Source organism: Camelus ferus, chromosome 34, assembly GCF_009834535.1.
Source record: "Camelus ferus isolate YT-003-E chromosome 34, BCGSAC_Cfer_1.0, whole genome shotgun sequence".
Taxonomy (NCBI): Eukaryota; Metazoa; Chordata; class Mammalia; order Artiodactyla; family Camelidae; genus Camelus; species Camelus ferus.
Window position 1 is genome coordinate 13,475,540 of NC_045729.1, and position 20,695 is coordinate 13,496,234.

Sequence of the window (20,695 nt, forward strand, 5' to 3'; positions counted from 1 at the left end):
GAATCCGGAGGCTCAGCAGTTTGGATCCCATGTCCCTGAGGACGCGGCGCGGGAGAGAACGGGGCGGGGGTGTGTTCACCGCTGCCTAAACCCCACACCCCGGAGAATCGTTTCCAGGCTCCCCGGCGAACAGGTCAGATTTAGCCTCGGAGGCGAGGCAAGCGGAAGACCACCCGCTTCCTCACCCGACACCGCCGCCCAGCGGCTGCGGGCCGGCGCGGCCCTGGCCCCGCCCCGGCCCCGCCCCGGCCCCGCCCCTCCCGCATCGTCCCTCCGGGCCCGCCTCCCCGAGCGCGTTCCGCGGGGGCGGAGCCCAGGAAGCCCCGCCCGCCCTCCCCGGGTCGCGCGGTCGCCCCGCTCGCGCCCGCTGCCCCGGCCACCCCGCGTCCGCCCGTGCGTCCGGAGCGCCTCGGCTACACCATGTTGGGCATGATCAGGAACTCGCTGTTCGGGAGCGTAGAGACGTGGCCTTGGCAGGTCCTGAGCAAAGGGGGCAAGGTAGGCCCGCCGGGCTGCCGAGGACCGGAAGAGGCGTGCGCCCACCGCACCCTGATCGCGGCAGGAGCGGGTCCTGGGGGGCAAGTGGGGGCAGAAGTGTGCCCCGGACTGTGCGTTCAGGCTTCTGCCTTGGGCTCCGACGCCCAGCACTTGGGCCGGGGAAGAGGGACAACCCCAGCTTAGCGAGATGCACCGTGCCTGTTGAATGCAGTTCGTCCATTTAAACATTCCAAACACGCTGAGTGTTTGTTGAGAGGCCTTCGGTTGCAGAAAAGACGGAAAAAGTGCTTGTCTTTAGGACACACCCAGACTTTCCTTAGTGGAGAACTGAGTGTACAAGAACGTGATCCGCGCCGCGTACGCATAACTGCAAGGCCGGGCGCAAAGGGGAAGGAAGGAGCAGTCCGTTCAGCCAGCGGGTGATGGTGGGGCCTTCACAGACAAAGTGCCTTCGGCTGGGCAGCAGGGATGTGCAGGAGTGCACAGAAACAAGAAAAGTGTGTGCAGAGGCCCAGAGCTGTAAAATGGCTTGCTAGCCAATAGAATGTCCAGAACTGGGTGCCTAGAATACAGAATGCGTGAGGAGGGCATGACTGCTGTTTTCCCCCAAATTGACATCTGTGCTAACTCAGGCAAATTGGACAAACCCCCTGAAGACAAGCAATCTCCCTTAGATGCTAACCTCCTTGCGGGCAGGTACTTTGTGCACCTCGTGCTGTATGCCCAGCTCCCTGCCTAGTGCTTCTTTGTTAAAGGACTGTGTTGTCTGGGGGCCAAGTTTTGGGTACCTGTTACAATGACTGTCACACAAAAGCCCTCATCTAGAGTCTGGACTCTTGAGGCAGCTGTAGCCAGAGGCCTGTCACTTCATCTGTCTGCATCTCTTCCCTTAGCCGTGTGTAGAATGAGCAGTTTAACCCTGATCAAAGATGACCTATTTCAATGCCTACAAGCAGCCGGGCACATAATGAAAATGAGTGAAGTTGGCAGTTTTAGACTATAAGGCAAGGTGGGGACTGAGGCACGTTGGAGAGAGAGAACTCAGGTCCCCACCTCCAGAGGGTAACTCCAGGCAGTTGTCATGCTGTGATGTGAGCCCAGGTTGCCAGCTTTTTAAGGAAAACCAGCAGTCCAGATTCTTCATGTGAAATCTCTCAAGTTAACATTGATTCACTCAGTAAATAACTGTTGAGTGCCAGGTGTGGGCCAGGCACTCTTATAGGCCATGGGGATAAAGCAGCGAACAAAACTGGCAAACATCCCTGTCTTCATGGAGCTTATGTTTTAGCAACTAATGAACGCATAAATAAGTCAAAGACATCACATCAGGTGATGATCAGTGTTGTGATTTAAAAAAAAAAAGCAGGGAAGGGGAAGAAGGACTAGAGAGTGTTAGGAGTGAGGCCGTGATTTTGTGTAGGGCCACTGTGTCAGTTTTAACTGTTGGCAACTGATTCCAGATGTTTTTAGACACTGTGGGCCAGAGGATGTATCTACGGTGGTACCATTCACGTGTGCATACCAGTCTGTGGACTCGGCCCAGTGATCTCTAGGGTGTTTGTTGGCCTTGACCCTGGAAGACTCCCCGTGTTACCTACAGCTCACAGAGAATGTTCCTTTCCGTAGCAGAATGGGGCTCACTTCCTCATCTTTGGCGTTAACGACCATTTGCAAAGCAGGCTGAGAGTCCTGGCTGGTCTGCTGCCCTTCTGCCCCCAGATCCCTTCCTCACTCGTCCCCTGCCCTGCTCTGTGTCTCAGGGTGGAGTGAGGGCCGACTCCTGCTGGCTGTTTCCCAGGCAGAGATGTCAGCGGGCTCCCAAGGAAGTTTGCCCAGTGGGAGGCACCAGTGGGAGATTGGAGGGCGGGAAGAAGGGAGGCCAGGGTATTTGTTCCTCTCCTTCTCCGCCCTATCAGTCCTCTGGAACCAGGAGCTTCTATTTGGCTCCAGCTCTTGATGGACAGGCCACCATGGGTCTGATTTTCACCAAGTGATCCAGGTATCTGAGCTCAGGTAACAGATAACCCTCCTCTACCTCTGTAGTGTCCTTACTAACCTCTGGGTGGCTTCACTGTCTCCTGGTGAGCATCTCAGTTCTTTTATTATCTGTGAAATCAATTCCTTGAAGCAAAGTGCCTCTGGGGGGAGGGGAGGGTACAGCACATGCCTAGCATGCACTGGGTCCTGGGTTCAATCCCCAGTACCTCCGTTAAAAAAAATTAAATAAACCTAATTACCTCTCCCCTCCCCACCAAAAATCCCCAAAACCAGTTGCCTCTGTTCAAAACTACTCTAGTAGTTTCTGTTTCCAGCTAACCACTTATTAGTAGAGTGTCACCAGCCACTGATTTGGTGTCTCTAAGGATAAATGTAGCTCCCTGATAAGCATCTTCCCTCAACGTTTGATAAGAATATGGGGCCATCTGGGATATTGTTACCGGGCTGAAGCAAAAGCATTTAACCTGAAAGAACCTTAGTTCCTGCAGCGGTAGAAGAGGTATGGAAGTCTCTTTCCCACCTACTCCCAGAGTTGCTAGAAATATTAAAATTTTTTTACAAACATGAAAATGTTTTGTAAACTAATACACCCTACAAATGTAGTAATACCGTTACGTCAGAACTCACCTCAGCTCCACTCTTACTAGCTCCGTGGTCACGGCAACTTTACCTCTCTGATGCCAATCAGGAGAGAAGATAATGTCACATCTTATAAGATTGTTTTGGAATTTAAACGAGAGAACCAATTATAAGTTGTTCAACAAAACACCTAACGCTTGATTGTAGCTTTCCCTTCGTTTTCCAGGTAATTTGGGGTAAGTTACTTACTTAACCTCTCAGCCACTCTGAACCCTGAAATTCCTCGACTGGAAGACGAGAATGGCAGAATGAAATATTCAAAGATGCTTGCAAACCTTTTTTAAAAAATATATAAATTCAGGGTGTTCTTATTTTGAAGAGAGGCTCTTTCAGAAATGCTCTCTCTCACCCTGGAAAGAGTTTGGGTCAGAAACCGTTATCTACATCCCTGGGCAAACGGATAGTGTCCCCTGTGTAGCTCAAATTCAGGCTCACCAGATGTTCAGGGCTGATTGCAGACACCTGGTGGGGAGGCCCAGGCAGCTGCGGACCTTATCAGGTACCTTTGGCATGGCTTGGGGAGGGAGGACGACAGACAGCTCTCTGTGTGGGACTGGGTGGGCCTTGTGGGTGCTCCGAGCAGGGCTGATATTAATAACTGACATCTTTATGGGATTTGTTCTCAGTCCATTCGCATTGATTAGGACCCCACACGGCCTGGCTTGAATCCTGGCTCCACCACTTGTTACTGCACCTTGGGTGTGTCACTTAACCTCTCGTTCTCCAGTTTCATCCGAAAATGAAGATGAAAACCTTTAGTTCTTCACAGGGTTGTTGGAGGGATTGAATGAATGAATCCGTCTTGGTAAATGATTGACAGCCCCTGACCCCATGGGGCTTATGGTTGCAGATGGAGGTTAAACACATTATTCCATTATAATCATTCCATAATAATTCCTTTGTAACTATAATTACAATATACTGTGTTGTGAAAGTAGAAGGGCTTATAAAAAAAATACCATGGGAACTTGTTTTATACTGGGATCCTCTGTGAGGAAGTGACTTTTAGGTTAGGACTTGTTGGATGAGTAGGGGTTTCTCGGGCAGAGACAGGAAAGGAAGACCCTAGGCAGAAGAAGACGCAAGAATGATCATGGCATTGAAGGAAATAATGAAAAACCGGGGAGGAGGAGCTCTGGCGTGGCTGTCAAGGAAAGGGGTGCCTGGATCACCTGGGTTAGGTTAAGAAAACGGTAAAATGACTGCTTTTAGACAGATGATTGATTAACATGATGAATTTATGTAGAGTGCTCTGTGTATGTTCCCTGGGCAATCTCAGCCTCATTCATAGCTTTAGTGACCCCTTAGGTTGATGGTCCCAACTGTGCCAGTCACCGGCTGAGCTCCACACCCGTGTGTCCAGCTGCACACTGGGCAGTTTGCTCACCTACAACAGGGGCAGATGAACTGATGGATATGTGAGTGCCCTTCTGGCTCTAGTGTTACCTGTCTTTGAAGTTCAGAGGAAGGAGGGACCATTCAGGAAGCGGAGGTAAAGTTACGCCTTGAAGGATGGTAGACTTATCACCGGGGCCTTAGCTCTCGGAATCAAACTACGTTCCTTTCTTGGCAGCGTTTCCTTCCTGGCTGTGGACTTTCTGCCTGGGGAACCAGCTGGAACACTCCCGCAAGACTCAGACACACTTGCAAACTCCTTTATTTATTTACTTATTTTTTAATTGAAGTATAGTTGATTTAAAATTTATAATGTTGTATTAGTTTCTGGTGTACAGCATAGTGATTCAGTTATACATATGTATATATACACATATTCTTTTTCATTACAGGTTCTACAAGCCACTGAATATAGTTCCCTGTGCTATACAGTAGGAACCTATTGTTTATCTATTCTGTACATACAGGATGCAGAATCCTATACTGAGATCGCAAAAGTCAGTTGAACTAATTTGGGGTAAAGGAAACTGACTTGCTGTCAGGTCATTGGACTAAGGGTTGCAAAATCCATCTCCCTATGACAGCCTTCAGGTCTTTGGAAATCTGGCCCCTGCCAGAGTCTCAGGCCTCCTGGATAGTCCTTGCTGCAGCTACAATGAACCACTTGAGTTTTTCACCATCATCATACTGTTCTTCAGCTCTTTCCTCTTACCCCTGTGGTGCCCGATACCTGGCATCACCCTCCGTAAACCGTCAGAGCTTACTGATAACTATTATATGATGTAGTAAGCTACCAGATGTTTACTGCATCATATCATAACTGTGTAATTCTTCTCACCATCCAACTGCCCATATCATATTAGTCTCCAAATCTGTAGCACCCAGCAGAGGTTCTCAATAGGTATTTATTCAGTGAATCAATGCATCAGTGACTGAATATGCAGTTGGATGATCTGTAAGCACCTCAAAGTCAGCTTGAACTATCCAAACACGTAAACACATCCCTGTGCCCCGCCAGACTAACCTGGGTAGTCCTCTTCTGTGCTCCTGTGCGGCCCCGGAACTCCTCTCCTTTTAAACATACCGTCAGATTGTAACCTGTTTTCCCGGCCCCCTCCGTCAGACCATGCCTCCCCTGGTGTCGGGGCCGTGTCTTTCATCTCTGTATCACTGCACCTGGCACAGCGCTCTGTACACAGTAGATGCTCCATAGTTGTTGGTTGAATGAATAAAAGAAGGAGATAAAACAAAGAAAAGAGCCAGCAAAGTCTGTCTCCAGGGAGCGTTGGTCATTGGTTTCTCCATCTGTAAGAAAAGAGGCTGCACTGGATGACCTGTGGTGCCCTGATCTGAGTTTGACACGGGAGTACAAATGTCTATCAGAAACAATGACCTCAGTAGCCAAAGGAAGAGGTTAAAAAGCGCTCCCTTCATCCCCATGGGGCGTAAAGCCTCGTGAGAGCGTTAGACCAGAGTTTGGGGGTTGGAATTCTGGCTCCAGTTTCGTCATTTAGCGGCTGTGTGGTCTTGGGCAACTCAGTCTCTCTGGTTCTTCGTTTCCTCTTTGGTAGAGTTAGTTTGGGTGAATCTTAAAACCTCTTTGAGGCTGAAATTCTGTGACTCAGAGAGTGGCATTTCTGAAATTTAAAATATTGTTGGTGGCAAGACTCGGTGGGACCTCAAATGAAGGCTGTCTGGTCTCTGCTGTGACAGATGGAGCCAGAAAAAGCAAAATACCCCAAGTTTACAGAACACAGTTTGCGGTGGAAGGCTCTTTGGAAGTGTCAGGCTCGCCGAGGGGAGGGCCTCACAGCAATCCTCGGAATTAGGAGGTGCGGTGCCCCAGAGTCCAGACCGCTCTGTGGCCTCTTGACCCTTGCTCTGACGCAGTTTCCCCTGTCCCATGGGAAGGGAAGTTTATGAAATTGGCACTCAAGCTTTGCTTTCAGATTTCCCTGACCCCTTTCTCACTCCTCTCCTCTAATTTTGCATTACAAAAACAATAGCAATTTTTGTATTCGAGATATAAAATGATAATATTAAATGTACTTTTTCGGACTCCATAGGCCACTCGCAGCCCTGTAGAGATTCATTATGTCCCCTTGGAAGTTGAGTATTCAGTCTAAGACGTCACAGGAGGCCTGTTTGACCAGCCTGGGGCAGCCAGCTCCTCTATGACGTGTCTGTTTTTTTATAATCATTAGTGAGAGAGGCAGCTCCTTAATCAACCAATCAATCAATCAACATGATTTATTTAAAGCAATACCTTGAGCACCTAACATATAAAGCTTTATGGATAGTTCCTGTCCACAAAGACTTTATAGCATATTTTTCAAACTGCACTAGTGTTCCATGACCAGATAGTAAAATCAATATAGAGCGAGTGTTTTATTTTTTCTTTTAGTGGACTAGAATAAATTTCACTTGAGTAGAACAGAAAAAAACAGGACAGAAAGAAAAGGCAAGTATCAGAATGCGTCCCATCCATAAAGGTAAAATATAACTTTGTGAAACTTTGCTTCAAACATGTATGTTCAGGATGGGACATGATGTAAAAACATATTTCTTGCTATGGATTGTGATTTTTTTTTTTTAAGTTGGAAAAGCGCGGCCTTATAGTACGTTCAGGAATACAAAATTGCATCCCGTGAGACATCAAATGGTGAGGAGGAGGAAAAGGGGGTGAAGGAGAGCTGTGTGGGTCCATAGGGAAAGGATAATGACCTTGGGACAGAGACTCAATGCATAGAGGGGATCGCTGCCAGGGAGGAAGGATTTGGGGGGCAGTGACGGTGCAGCTGAGTGGTCAGGAGAGTGGGGGTGTGACTTAGTGGGACGGGTTGGGGAGAGGAATCGCGTCTGGAGGTACAATGTGAACAGAACGACTCTGATCCGTCTTGAATAAGTCCTGCTACTAGATTGACACTAATCTTGGGGCTTTAGAGTTTTGTGGGATTGTTGCGTTTCTTTGTTTCCTCTCTTGCAATTTCTTCTTTTTTTCCTAGATCTCTTATTATTCAGACGTTGGACCCTTTGGCTTGACCCTCTGATTTTCTCTTCTCTTTTTTGCTTCTCTGCCTTTTTACTCAACTTTCTGGGATATTTTCTTCCACTTTATCTTTCAACCTTTCTGCTGAATTTTTCATTTCTGTTGTATTTTTAATTTCCCAGAGCTCTTTGATCTCAGAATGTTCTATTTTTATAGCATTCTGGGGATGTTCTGGGTGGTTTGAGATGCCGTGTCTTCTATGATTTCTCTCAGAATATTGATTATATGAAGTTTTTTCTGCTGTCTCTACATCTGTAAGAAATCCAAGAATCTATTTCTCTTGGTCCTTCATATGCAGTCTGTCTCTTCTGCTGTCACCATACCCAGGCTCATTATGGAAAGTTCCTTAGAAGTTTGTACCTCTTGTAACTGGACTTCTCCTGCCTTTAGAGTCATCACAGGTTGCTGCCTTGCATCTCTTAAGCGCTGTGTATTTGCTGTCTCTAGGAAGATGTCTCCTATGAGGAAAGGGACTGTGAAGGCGGGAAGTTTGCCACAGTGGAGGTGACAGATAAGCCTGTGGATGAGGCTCTACGGGAAGCAATGCCCAAAGTCATGAAGTATGTGGGAGGCACCAACGACAAGGGTGAGTGTCCCTGGAGGGTTGGCTCTGGTCTCATAGACCAGTGTTGCAGTCTCACTTCATCGATGGGCCACACGGGGAGAAGCCACAAGGCACCTGTCACTGCCTCTTTCAGGGACATGTGAACTTGCCATGCTGTGTGAGCAAGGAGACTCTGGGGAGACCCAGTGACTTCCTGCCATCCTCCCCCTTTGTGGTATCCGCGCTCAGCAGCACTGCATTCATGCATCTCCCCCAGGTGTGGAGACATGTGCTCTATCTGTTCATTTGTTTGCTTGTTTGTCTGTTAACCGTACAGTGCATATTGTGCCTTTGGATTGGTGGACTGGGTCAGGTGTGCCCACGATAAGCGAAGCCACAGAACAAGGCCAGCTTCTGACTTGAGACTTCAGCCCCCAGGCTGGAAATCTCCAGAGTCAGCCCCCCCCCCCCCCGATAGCTCGGATTCTGCAGGATACTGAGGATCAGTGAGTGATGGGTTTGGTGGGTCCCTGGCTCTGTTCTGGCAAATAAAGAGCCTGAGAATCCTTAGGTTGCCCTACTCTTAAAGATGTGGCAGTCAGTGCTGGCTGCCTCCCTGTTTTTAAGGTAAGAAGCCTGAAGTTTCAGTGTACCTGTTAGCATGTAAACCATATTTAAACACGAATTTAACTCTGAAGCTCTCTAATTTGGACTGCACTTTGGAATCAGTGCAAACCCGAAATGGGTCAGAACGCAAGGTGAAAAAAGAGATGATGTGTTTAATTTTTAGGATATTTCTTAAGCTGATACTTGAGAAAGTTAGAAATTGGTATTAACCTTAGTAATATTTACCAGGACCAAAGTAACCAGGCTTTGGAGGTAAGTCAACCAGTAGGTCAAGAGGAAATCTTTTCTTTCTTAGCACTGTTACAACATTTTCTTTAGCAGAAAATATGTATAAAGATTATAAAACTCATTAAAAAGTTTTGAAAACAACAAAACAGCACCCCTAATCCATCTTTTCTGATATAATCATTTGTTGTATTTTTTAAGGGCTTTTTAATCCATTTTTTTAATGTAACCATAGTATTTACATAATCTATCCTGCTTCTGTTACTTATTTCATAATTATTTGCCACTGTAGCTAAATAGTCAAGCATAATCATTAATAGCTAAATTATGTTGCATAATGTGCCTATACTTTAGACATATTCCTATTTGAACATCTATGTTAATCTCAGTTTTTCACAATAATAAATTCTCCTGTAAGGAAATCCTATTACTTATAAATTTTTCCATATTTTGGATTATTTCCTTAAAATTGACAATTAAGTAGGAAGTAATTAGATATTATTATATATATTATATTATATTATATTATATTATATTATATTATATTATATATGTTATGTCATATTAGATATATGTGCAGTCTTGATATATTACCAAATAATTTTTTCTGGAAGTGTGAATTCCTATACTCCTGCCTCTATTATACACACATTATACACAAATCAGAAGTGTTTTGTGTGTGTCTGACTATACAGTTTCATGCTTGAAATGTTGAGTATCAATTTCAAGAACAAAAAAGTATCGTCTTAGAAGAAGAATGAGGCTAACAGACCTTCCGCAGGCCTGAGTGGGCTCCGTCTGACACCCACCTCACTCTGTGGGGTTTTGTGCTTTCAGGGATTGGGATGGGGATGACAGTCCCTATTTCCTTCGCCGTGTTCCCCGACAAGGACGGCTCCCTGCAGAAGAAATTAAAAGTCTGGTTCCGGATCCCAAACGCGTTTCAAAGCAGCCCACCGGTCCCCAGCGACAACAGCATTAAGATTGAAGAGAGGGACAGCATCACTGTCTATTCCATGTAAGGAGACCATTCTTTAGACATCTGAGGGTGGCACTTGGGTTTCCGTAACCACTTTTTGAATTATCTGCAGTGAGCATTTGTGTTAAATTTATTTTTTCCAGTTTTGAGAGATAATTGGCCCATAAGATTGCATGAGTTTAATGTGTACAACATAATGCTTTGGTATGTGTATAGATTATGAAATGATTACTGCAATTTAGTTAACATCCTTTATTTAACAAAGTTACAGATTTTTTTCTTGAGATGAGGAATGTTAAGATCCAATCTCTGAGTAACTTTCAAGTATACAATACAGCAATGTTCACTGTAGTCACCTTGCTGTACATTACATCCCCAGAACTAATTTATCTTATAGCTGGATGTTTCTACCTTTTGACCACCTTCACCCATTTCTCCCACCCCCCACCACCCCACCCTCTGGCAACCACCAGAGTTCAGTTTTTTTTTAATTCCATGTATAAGTGAAATTATATTATTTCCCTTTCTATGTCTGACTTACTTCATTTAGCATAATGCTCTCAAGATCTATCCATGTTGTTGCAAATGGCAAGATTTCCTTCTTTTTATGGCTGAACAATATTTCATCATATGTATACACCATGTCTTCTTTATCCATTCTTCTGTCTGTGGACCCTGAGGTTATTTCTACATCTTGGCTATTGTAAATAATGCTGCAGTGAACATAGGGGTGATGATATCTCTTCAAGCTAATGATTTCATTTCCTTCAGATATATACCCAGTAGGGGAATTGTTGGATCATATGATAGTTCTGTTTTTAGTTTTTTGAGGAACTTCCATACTGTTCCCATAGTGGCTGCCCCAGTTTACATTCTTACCAGCAGTGCACAAGGGTTACCTTTTCTCCACATCCTCGTCAACACTTGTTACTTCTTGTCTTTAAGATAAATAGTCATTCTGACAGGGGGGAGGTGATATCTCGTTATGGCTTTGATTTGCATTTCCCTGATGATTAGTGATGTCCAGCACCTCTTCATATATCGGTTGGCCATCTGTGTATCTTCTGTGGAAAAATGTCTATTTATATCCTCTGCCCATTTTTTAAATCAGATTTTTTAGGTTGTTTTTTTTTTTTTAACTCTACAGTTGTATGAGGTTTTTTTTTTTTTTTTAGTATGTATATTTTGGATTAACCCATTACGGATACATTATTTGCAAGTATTTTGTCCCATTTGGTAGGTCACCTTTTGATTTTGTTGATGGTTTCCTTTGCTGTGCAGAAGCTTTTTAGTTTGGTGTAGTCACTTATTTGTTTTTGCTTTTATTGCCTGTGTTTTTGGTGTCAAATACAAAAACTCATTGCCAAGACCAGTGTCAGGGAGGTTACCCTCTATGGTTTCTTCTAGGAACTTTACAGTTTCAGGTCTTAGGCTTAACTGTTTAATCCATTTTGAGTTGATTTTTGTGTGTGGTGTAAGATCATGGTCCAGTTTCAGGCTTTTGCACGTGGCCATCTAGTTTTCCCAACACCGTTTATTAAAGAGACTACTCTTTTCCCATTGTACATTCTTTGCTTTGTTGTAAATTAGTTGACCATATACACATAGATTTATTTCTGGGCTTTCTATTCTGGTCCATTGATCTATGTATCTGTTTTTATTCCATTACCATAGTGTTTTGATTATGATAGCTTTGTAACATAGTTTGAAAGCAGGAAATGTGATGCTTTCAGCTTTGTTCTTCTTTCTCCAGATTGCTTTGGCTATTTGGGGTCTTCCATAGTTCCATACAAAATTTAGGTTTGGTTTTCTATTACTGTAAAAAAAATTCCATTGGAATTTTGATAGAGATTGCATTAAATCTATAGATTGCTTTGGGTAGTATGGACATTTGAACAAAATTAATTCTTCCAATCTATGAGCATGGAATATCTTTTCATTTCTTCTTCAGATTTTCCATTAATGTCTTAGAGTTTTCAGTGTACCATTTTTTCACCTCCTTGGTTAAATTTTCTTCCTAGGTATTTTGTTCTTTTTGATGCAATTGTAAATGGGATTACTTTTTAAATTTCTCTTTCTAAATTCATATTTTGATGAATTAAGTAAGAAATATTGAGTCCTGACAGTTTCTCGCTTCAATTTCTTCTGCCCACAGCACACAAACATTTGCACTGTTTCTGAATAAATGCCTTAGCCAGCTGCCAAATTGACTTAGATATAGAGGGTATCCCCTCAGCTTAAGCTGAACACCTGCATTAACAGCAGGGTTCTGGGAGACAGCGTAGTTGGGGGTCATAAATATACGGGAAGCATAAAGAGCTGGAGGTACCTCATTTTTACCTCATGCTCTCCATGAATGCAAGAAGGGCAGGGAGCGTTTGCCAGAGCTGGACTGCCACCCTCTCAGTGGCTCATGGTCTGTGGTCCTCAGAGCAGAGCACACATGTATCCTATTATTCTAGTCCTGTTTCCAGGGCCTCATTTGGGGTCAGGTTCCCTTGACTGTAGAGAGTAACAGGTACAAATGGTTGCAGACTTTTATTCTTTGGGCCCCAATCTCCCCTCAGAAGCCAAGTCCCTTCTAGATAATCAGTAACTCCCCGTTTGTTGAAGTCCTCCCGTGTGACAGGCACAGGACCACGGACGGGCGGAGACCAGGATCTTCACCAGGAGGAGCCGTAGGTTGGGGTTTGGTTCTGCTCTAGAACAGCCTCATGAAAAATATAAATATGAACAATCTCGCACTGGACAGATTTTGTCCACTCTTAGGGGCCTCCAAACTTGGTTACTGTTTGGCTGCCCCGCTCCAGCTCTGCACCCAAGGGTGCAGCTTCCTCTAGAGTTAACACTGATGATGCTGAGAGTGAGAGCTTGGCTGCTCCAGGCAAGTCCTAGGCCAGGTGGTGCAGAGCCCCCCAGAGGACAGTGCGTGTACTGCAGCTGGGCAGCTAGCACTGGAGCCTCCAACTCTTCTATTCTGTCCTTGCACAGCCTTTCCAGCCTTCACCGCAGAGGCTGCAGAGAAAGCAGGTTCCACCTAAAGACTGTCAAGACTATCTTTTCCCAGGGCAGGGACTAGGGTGGGGAAGTAGGACGCCCATTGTGCAAAATTTAAGGAGGCACTCACTCTCACAGTTGTCCAAGTATATGCAACGTTGGCCCTGAGAGTGAGCGCCTCCTTAAATCTTGCACCCCGAGGTGTCTCAGCTGTGTCATCCTAGTTCTGCTCTGTCCTGTCCTTTCCATCCTCTCTCCTGTGTCTTGGGAGGCACCCTGGTGTTATACAGTGAACAAGTATATTTGAGTTTGAATCCTGGAGGACACTTGGAAAGTTACTCAGCTGCTTTGAGACTTAGTTTCCCCATCTGTTAAGTGATGATAATATAACCTACCTCACAGGATTATTGCTAGAGAGTAACTTTCAGTATTTACTAAGATACTATTTATAAACTACTTAATGTCTGTGACCTGTAGTAAATTTCAGTCATTATTCTTTCCCTTTGTTCCTTCTTATTTTGTAAGAAAGGAGCTTGACGTGATTAAACCAGTTTGCATAAGACTTCAAGCAGAAGGGACTAGTTTGTAGTCATTTCTTTTTCCAAACCCAGGATAATAACTTGGTACAATTTTTCTCTCTAGCCTTTAACTTTTTAGTATGGAAATTTTCAAACATATAAAATGATAGAATAAGATAATGAGACCCTGTGTACCCATCCCTCACCTTCAGTGATAATTAACTCCAGGTGAATTTTGTGTCATGTGTACCCTCACGACTTCCACCCAGTCCCTACCCTAAATTATTTTTAGGTGAATTCCAGACATTGTATTATTTCATTCCTAAATATTTCAATGTGACTACCAAAGACTTTTTAAAAATATAATCATAATACTTTATTATTCCTAAACTTTTAACAGCAATTCATTAATGTCATAATAATTTAAAATATCCAGTGTTCAGTGTTCTCTGATTCTCCAATAATTTGTTCTTACAGTTTGTTTGAATCTGGACCCAAATAAGATCCATCCATTGCAATTGGTTGGTACATCTCCTAAGCTTTTATTAATCGGTAGATTTCCTCACCACCATGCTTTTTCCCTTTTTCCTTGCAGTTTGTGGATCATTTGTCTTGGTGTTCCCCACAGTCTGAATTTTGCTGATTATCTTTCTGTGGCATTTTAACATGTTTCTCTGCCCCCCCCCCACCCCCCTCACCCCCCGTACTGCCTGAAATTAGTAGTTGGAACTAGAGGCGTGATCAGATTCAAGTTTGAGTTTGGGGCAAAGATATTTCACAGACAGTTTTGCCCATCAGGGGCTCATAACATCTGCCTGCCCGTTTCTGTGATGTTGGTGGCCGCAGAGTACGATTACCCAGATGCCTTGTTTCCTTAGCGGTTGTCAAATGATAATATTCTCTATTTTTCCTTTTTCATTAATTAGCTGCAAATCCTTTGGTAAAGTTCCCTTGTCTACTATTTGGTTTCCCTGAGAGAGAGTCGTAGAGGAAAAGCTGGATACCTTCTCTTCAGCTGGAAACCTTCTCTTTATCCATTTTCAGAATAATGACTCCATTGCTTAACATCCTCCAGGGGGAAGAAGCGTTGATCTCTGTCTTTTTGAGTATCAGTATAAACGTATGAATTCAGACATAATTGATGTGTCTCAGTTCTTTCCAGTTATCATTCTTATTGATGCTCAAATTGTCCCATCTTTGGCCTGTGGGAACCTCTTCAAGTTGGTTTCTTGGTCCTTTTGACATGACCTCCAGTAACCTCCTTATGGTGGGAAAGGGGATCTCTTTAAAAGGTACTATTCCAGCCAGGTCTGCAGAAGTTTTCTTTGCTGCAGCCTAAGCAGAGGAAAGTGATAAATATGCCATCTAGCCTGGCTCAGTGAGTTGTTCTCTTTTAACCTGTTAACATCCGATCATTCCTCAACTAGCCACTTGGTGTCACTGCGCAGTCAAGTGTGTATTTAAAAGTACCTTTCTGTGGAAGGCAGAGTCAATGAGGAGGCAGAAGGCAGAAGTACTGTTTCAGGACGCAGTAAGTGCAGTCGATGACAGAATTCACTGTAAAATGGAAGCCTGGCATCCTTCATTCAGTCTTCCTTTTTTACGACCTCGTGAAGGGATGTCCACGAAGGGTTTACACACTGATTAGCAGTATGTAGTACTTTTTAAATGAATAGAAGGCCGACATGACCAGAATTCTGTCAGTATTCACAAGAGGTGTTAGAATTATCTTCACCCTTCAAGGAGTGGCTCCATTCCGGTCCACCAGCCTCCCTCTGTGTTCTCCAAAGGCCACTTAGGTTACAGCTTGGACTCCTCTGTCCCATTCACCAGAGACCAACAGCAGGAGAGGTTGGATGGTTTTAACAAAACCTGATTCATTACCATTCATCCCCCTACCAACCAACTGCTCGGTTATCCCTCCGGTCTTTTATAGACTGATACTTGGAAGGGGCTTCCGTCATCACTTTTGGGTGGATGAACCCAAGTCAACACAGCTAGTGCTGCTGCCTTTTCCCCCAAGCTCCCCAGGAGGCATTGCTCGTAAACCTCCTCGGGGTGTCTCCCAGATCATTGTGTCTGAATGGAACTCAGATTCCCTCCCACATCTGGTCCCCAGTGTTCCGTCTTCCTAAAGGTCCCCGCCTTCCTACCCGTCCCGTTCAGATGCCATCCTGACTTCATCTTCCACATCCGTGTGGCCCGAGTCCTCGTCCCCTCCTGTCTGTGCCTTCCTCTCCATCCGCACAGCTGCGGTCTTCATCACCTCTTACCTGAACCGTTGCCATGGCCTCCTCCTGAGTGTTTCTAATTCTTCCACCTCTGCCCCTTCTCAGTCGTCCTTTCGTCACCACCAGCCCTAAAGCACAGGACCGATCCCACCACTTACCCCTGCTGTTCTGCTCTGGTTGTGGGCCTCGGCCTGCGTCTGCCCTGGGCACATGTGGAGCTTGGGACCAAGCCCGATCGAGTATTAAAATGGGTAGACTTTAGTTTGGGTCCCCAAATATTTGACCAGGCAGTGGAGCCTACTAAAGTGCCTTATAACATTTACTGCCCTCCGCAACATAGCCCCGCTCCAGGGGGTCCGCCTGGACTCAGAGCAGCCCACCTCCACCTCCCAAAGCCCCTCTCAAACACACACATGTACAGTATCCACTCCCAGACCTTCACTCACACTCACCTGGCTCCTCTCAACCCCTCCCCAGTCTCTGCTCCTTGGAAGCTCCGTGCGGGCAGGCATTTTCGTCATGGTGATCATCACCAGCATCAAGAAGAGATGCTCAGTAGGTAACTGCTTGATACCGCATCCTCCATAACATCCTTCCCTTCACGTTCTAAGTCAGAAGCAATCACTCCCGATTCCCCGCCCCCAGAGCATTCCATCTATGCCTCCATTCTAGTGTTTTCTTCTGCCCTGATAGTCCTCATGGGTGTTCCGTCCCGACAACTGCAGTTAGCCATCGCCGGGGTAGAAGGGTTTCCCTGTCACCTTCACGGCTCAGTGCTGCCCAGCGTGTGTTTCCTGCGCAGTGATGCTCAACTCAGTAAGCCTGGTTCAGTCTGATTGAATGAAATGACATATGGCGTTAAGCTTCTTTCCTATTGACATGGAATTATCAGCTCTTCTTCTGCTCCTCTTGCCAAGCGCAGAGCTGCATGCATAGCAGACTTGCCACAAATCTGTGTTAAAGTTTTAGGCCAAGTTGGATGGTCCGGCTCAGTCAGCCCGTTTCTTTTCTTCCTTACCACGTGCCTGTTCCAGACACTCCCTGAAAGATAACATGTTACGATTTTTTTGGACCTTGGACCAAAGTCTCCATCTGTTAGCCTGCCTCATCCCACTCCCCCCAACCCAACTCTTCCAGACGCATTTAGTCAGTTCCTTTCTTATTTCTGGAATCCGGGGCATGTGAGTCCTTCCTCGGTTCCCATGGTAACCAAATTCTTGGCTGGGAATACTGCGCTCTGGCTCTGACGTTGGGTGAGAGACAATGCGATGCCCCCCGCCCCCCCCCCCCCCAGAGCTGCTTTGAAGATGGAGATTAGAGACTTGTTAACACACTTACGAAAATAATGTATAGACGTCTCTTTTTCCTCTGAGGAGCTCAGAGCGCTTTATGAGCAATCCTTAACTCACACTCAGACGTGCTCACGGGTTCTGAGATCTGTGGGCACCGCGTTGGTATCCTCCGTGTACAGGGAGGAGCCTGAGGCTGGGGAGACGAGACAGCTTGTCCATGAGCACCAGCCAGGGGGGCAGCCAGAGCTGAGCCTCCTTCACATCTTGGGGCTCTGGGCCTGGAAGGGTCTGGGTTTCTGGCTTGTTCATGCTGTTCTGTGATGGAAGTTAGGGTGAGCTGGTTCGACTGGCAGCCGGGGAACACATCTATCTGTCCCCTAGCTCACCAAGCTTTGCTTGTTTTCCGGTAGAAGGCTTCCTTGATGAAGCAATAGGGACATTTTTATCCTCATTTCGAGCATCTCAGTCAGCCTGGGAATAAATATAAAAAGTCAAGGAATTTTTTTTCCTCTTGATGATGATAAATTTAAGAATCCCTGAATGGTGATGTTCTCCGTCTCACTCTCTGCCAGGTCTCCTTGTCCTCAGACAACTCCTTCTTTGCTGAATCCTCTTCCTCCACCCACAGCCTGGGGACTCGGATCCCGGAGCACAGCCTGCTGACCCCTGTGTGCTCACTGCCCCAGCCGCATCTCCCTCCTGGCCGTGACCAGAGCCAGCACCTACCCACGGGTGACTCCCAAGTCTCTGTTGCTGGGCCCATCTCCTTCCTCAGTCATATTTCTGAGTCCAGTTCCCTCCCAAGTCTAAGGAGATTTCACAGTGCCTGGCACACACTTAGGGGCACAGTAAATGATGCGTGAGTGTACTTCACAGAAGCACCTTCATGCCACCGTGCCCCCAAACCAGACGATGGACTCACCCCACCCCTCCTCTCCAAAGTGACTCTTCAGCCTAGAGTCCCCGTTCTGACTGGCAGCGTCAGTTTCCATTCAGAGACTTAACTGGAAGCCCTGGAGAACCCTCGACTCCCCGTCTATCACCTACTCCCCCTCCGCGGCTTCCCGTCCACACCCACCCACCTCTCAAACTTACCTCTGTCTAGGCCTTCATTGTCTCATACTCAGCATTTCCTGGCCTCCCGTGACTCCATTTCCCCCATCCCTCCACTGCCACCAGAGGAATATCTCCAAAAACCAGTCTGATCATGTCAGTCCACCTTTCTAGGGTCAGACTCAGAGTCCTTACTTGGCATGGCCTTCAAGGCCCTTCCCAATGTGGCCCCAGTCAGTCCACTTTTCCCGTTTGAATTTCCACCACTGTGCCCTTAATAGGTGCTTCAGATTTTATCATATGAGTGAGTGATTATGGAGCCATTAATGAAGCTAGAACTCAACTTTCTCCACCTGCCTTAGAATCTTTCTTTGATAGACTTGAAGAACCAAGCCTCCTGCATCCCAGATTGGTCTCAGCTCTGTCCAGGTTCTGTAGCTTTTGTCTAGACATTAGAATTACCAATCCCTTCAAGATGAAATCCTGGGGATTTTTGAGTCAATAGCCCTGTAATCAACACGCTGAATGCTTAACGAGCATGACTAATCACTTATGAAAGAGCTAAGCATGAGTCAGAGAACCCCACCAAAAATAATGCATCTGGCCTGATCTTCGCTTGGTGCAGATTCAGACCTTTGAGTCATAAAGCTCATTAGAAATGGGGCTGTATTTGACTCTAATAAAGATTTTAGTGCAACCCAGATTTAGAGTGATGCATTTAGGGTAGGTCACAGGATGAATTTTGGAGCCTAGGCAGATGATGGAAGGAGAGAATAATCTTGAAAAGACAAGCTTTATTGCATCTCAGTCCCCCACCTTCTGTCATCAAGAGAAAAGGCTGATTTAGGAAAAATCTCTTTACTTACTAGAAAAAGAAGTCTTTCGCAACTTGAGCAGGAGAAGGGATTTATTAGAAGTGATGTCTTTATTCGGGGCGTGATTAAAGTTTGCCCAGGGGCCCTCCCAAGACTTCCTTGGGTCGCTGCCTTTGGTAGCTCTGTTTTTTAACAAAGCTTCTGCTTGTCACTGCTGGGACTGGCTCACGCCTTAGAACTGCTCTGCTGTGGGAGAAACGTTAGCTACAGCTCTGCCCTAACTCCCCAGATCCTCCTCCTTCCCCAGCTGGAGGCAGGGAAGACAAGCAGCCAGGGCAGCAGAGGGAGCTAGAGAAAAGGGTGAAGGCATGGCCCTGGGAAAAGTCAGCCTATTGTCTCTTTGGGAAATTTCAGAAAAGGAAGGGAAGCTCACCTGGTTCCAGACTGGTTCCAGGACCCCCCCCCCCCCCCCGCAGAAACCAAAATCCAAGGATGCGCAAGTCGCTTATATAAAATGGCATGATATTTGCATATAATTTACATACCTCCTGCGAACTTCAGATCATCTCTAGATTACTTATAATCCCTATCACTATAAACACCCTGCAAATAGTTGATGGTGCATGGCAAATTTAAGTTTTGCTTTTTGGAACTTTCTCGAATTTTTTTTTCCCAGATATTTTCCATCTGCAGTTGGTTGACTGTGCGGGTGCAGAGCCCACAGATAGAACTGTACAGCGTTTCAGGCTCTGCGTTAGAGCTTTTTACATCCATGATTGTCTTTAATGCCCCCAGCCACCTTAAAGGAAAAAGAAAGTGTATCCCAGTATTACCAACGAGTCTCTGAAACTCAGTGAGGTTCAGTCCACCCTGTAGGAAGGGAATCGTCCCACTGTAGCATGCTCGTCATAACAAGAGTGGGGAGTGGCTTCTTTTTTGAAAGCTGCCCCTTCTCTCAGAGACCGCATCCTTTCTTCCCCTTGCTCTGTGCCCGCAGGCAGTTCGGTGGTTATGCCAAGGAAGCGGACTACGTAGCACGCGCCGCCCAGCTGCGCACGGCCCTGGAGGGCACAGCCAGCTACAAGAGTGACATCTACTTCTGCACCGGGTATGACCCTCCCATGAAGCCCTACGGTCGTCGCAACGAGATCTGGCTGGTGAAGACATGAGGAATTCACTGAGCCGGAGCTTCCTGGATGCCTACTTCTGTGACCACGTATTCCAGGAGGGAGCAGACCTTCCCATGCAGCTCCGTTGTAACCGACTTTCCTTCAGAGCCAACTGATCACTGCCAATTTTCCAAAATCAATATATTCCAGATACTGAGGCTCTTTTTCTCATGGTGGGAAATAATACACCCAAAATAGACATGCGTCCTTCTAAATGACAGAAAATTCTGTGGTAGACCAGAAAACCCCAGCAGCATTTCCTTAGCTCTCTGGATCACTAAAAACTGATTTTTATGAATCACTGAAACTACCATTTTGTTATCAAGGGGGAAATGTGATTTATGTGTGATCTCTCATCTGTGATTCTTGTAAAAGATTTCTTTAAAAAGAAACTAAAAATAAAGATCTTTGACTTAAACAGCTGAGACAAACCCTAAGTATAATTATTTCCAGGATTCCCACAGTCTTCTAGATACGATTGATGGTGTTCACTGCTGCTGGAATCCTACGTTTAGAGTTCCAAAGTCCTTCAGAATATAAACCCGAAGATCCTGGGATAAGAGGACATGCACCACCACATTTACAGAGACTGTTGTGGTGATTCCATGATGAGAAGATGGCGGGGAGGGTAGAGCACATGCCTCGCATGCACGAGGTCCTGGGTTC

At 45.8% G+C, this 20,695-nt stretch overlaps 1 protein-coding gene across 1 annotated transcript; it reads left to right on the top strand.

Annotated features, from left to right (window-relative positions):
• The first annotated feature begins 313 nt into the window (after positions 1-313).
• On the top strand, positions 314-20,460 carry HEBP1 (heme binding protein 1). Its single transcript, XM_032472954.1, has 4 exons — positions 314-498; positions 8,027-8,165; positions 9,813-9,993; positions 19,858-20,460. The coding sequence occupies exons 1-4, from the start codon at positions 421-423 to the stop codon at positions 20,027-20,029; spliced, it is 570 nt and encodes a 189-aa protein (XP_032328845.1). The 5' UTR covers positions 314-420; the 3' UTR covers positions 20,030-20,460.
• The last annotated feature ends 235 nt before the right edge of the window (positions 20,461-20,695 follow it).

Excerpts from the sequence above, each read along its gene's own strand:
- HEBP1 (XM_032472954.1), top strand. The coding sequence starts at position 421 with ATGTTGGGCATGATCAGGAACTCGCTGTTCGGGAGCGTAGAGACGTGG. Across the intron at positions 8,166-9,812 it reads GGGAGGCACCAACGACAAGG|GGATTGGGATGGGGATGACA; the intron begins GTGAGTGTCCCT and ends TTGTGCTTTCAG. Across the intron at positions 9,994-19,857 it reads AGCATCACTGTCTATTCCAT|GCAGTTCGGTGGTTATGCCA; the intron begins GTAAGGAGACCA and ends CTGTGCCCGCAG.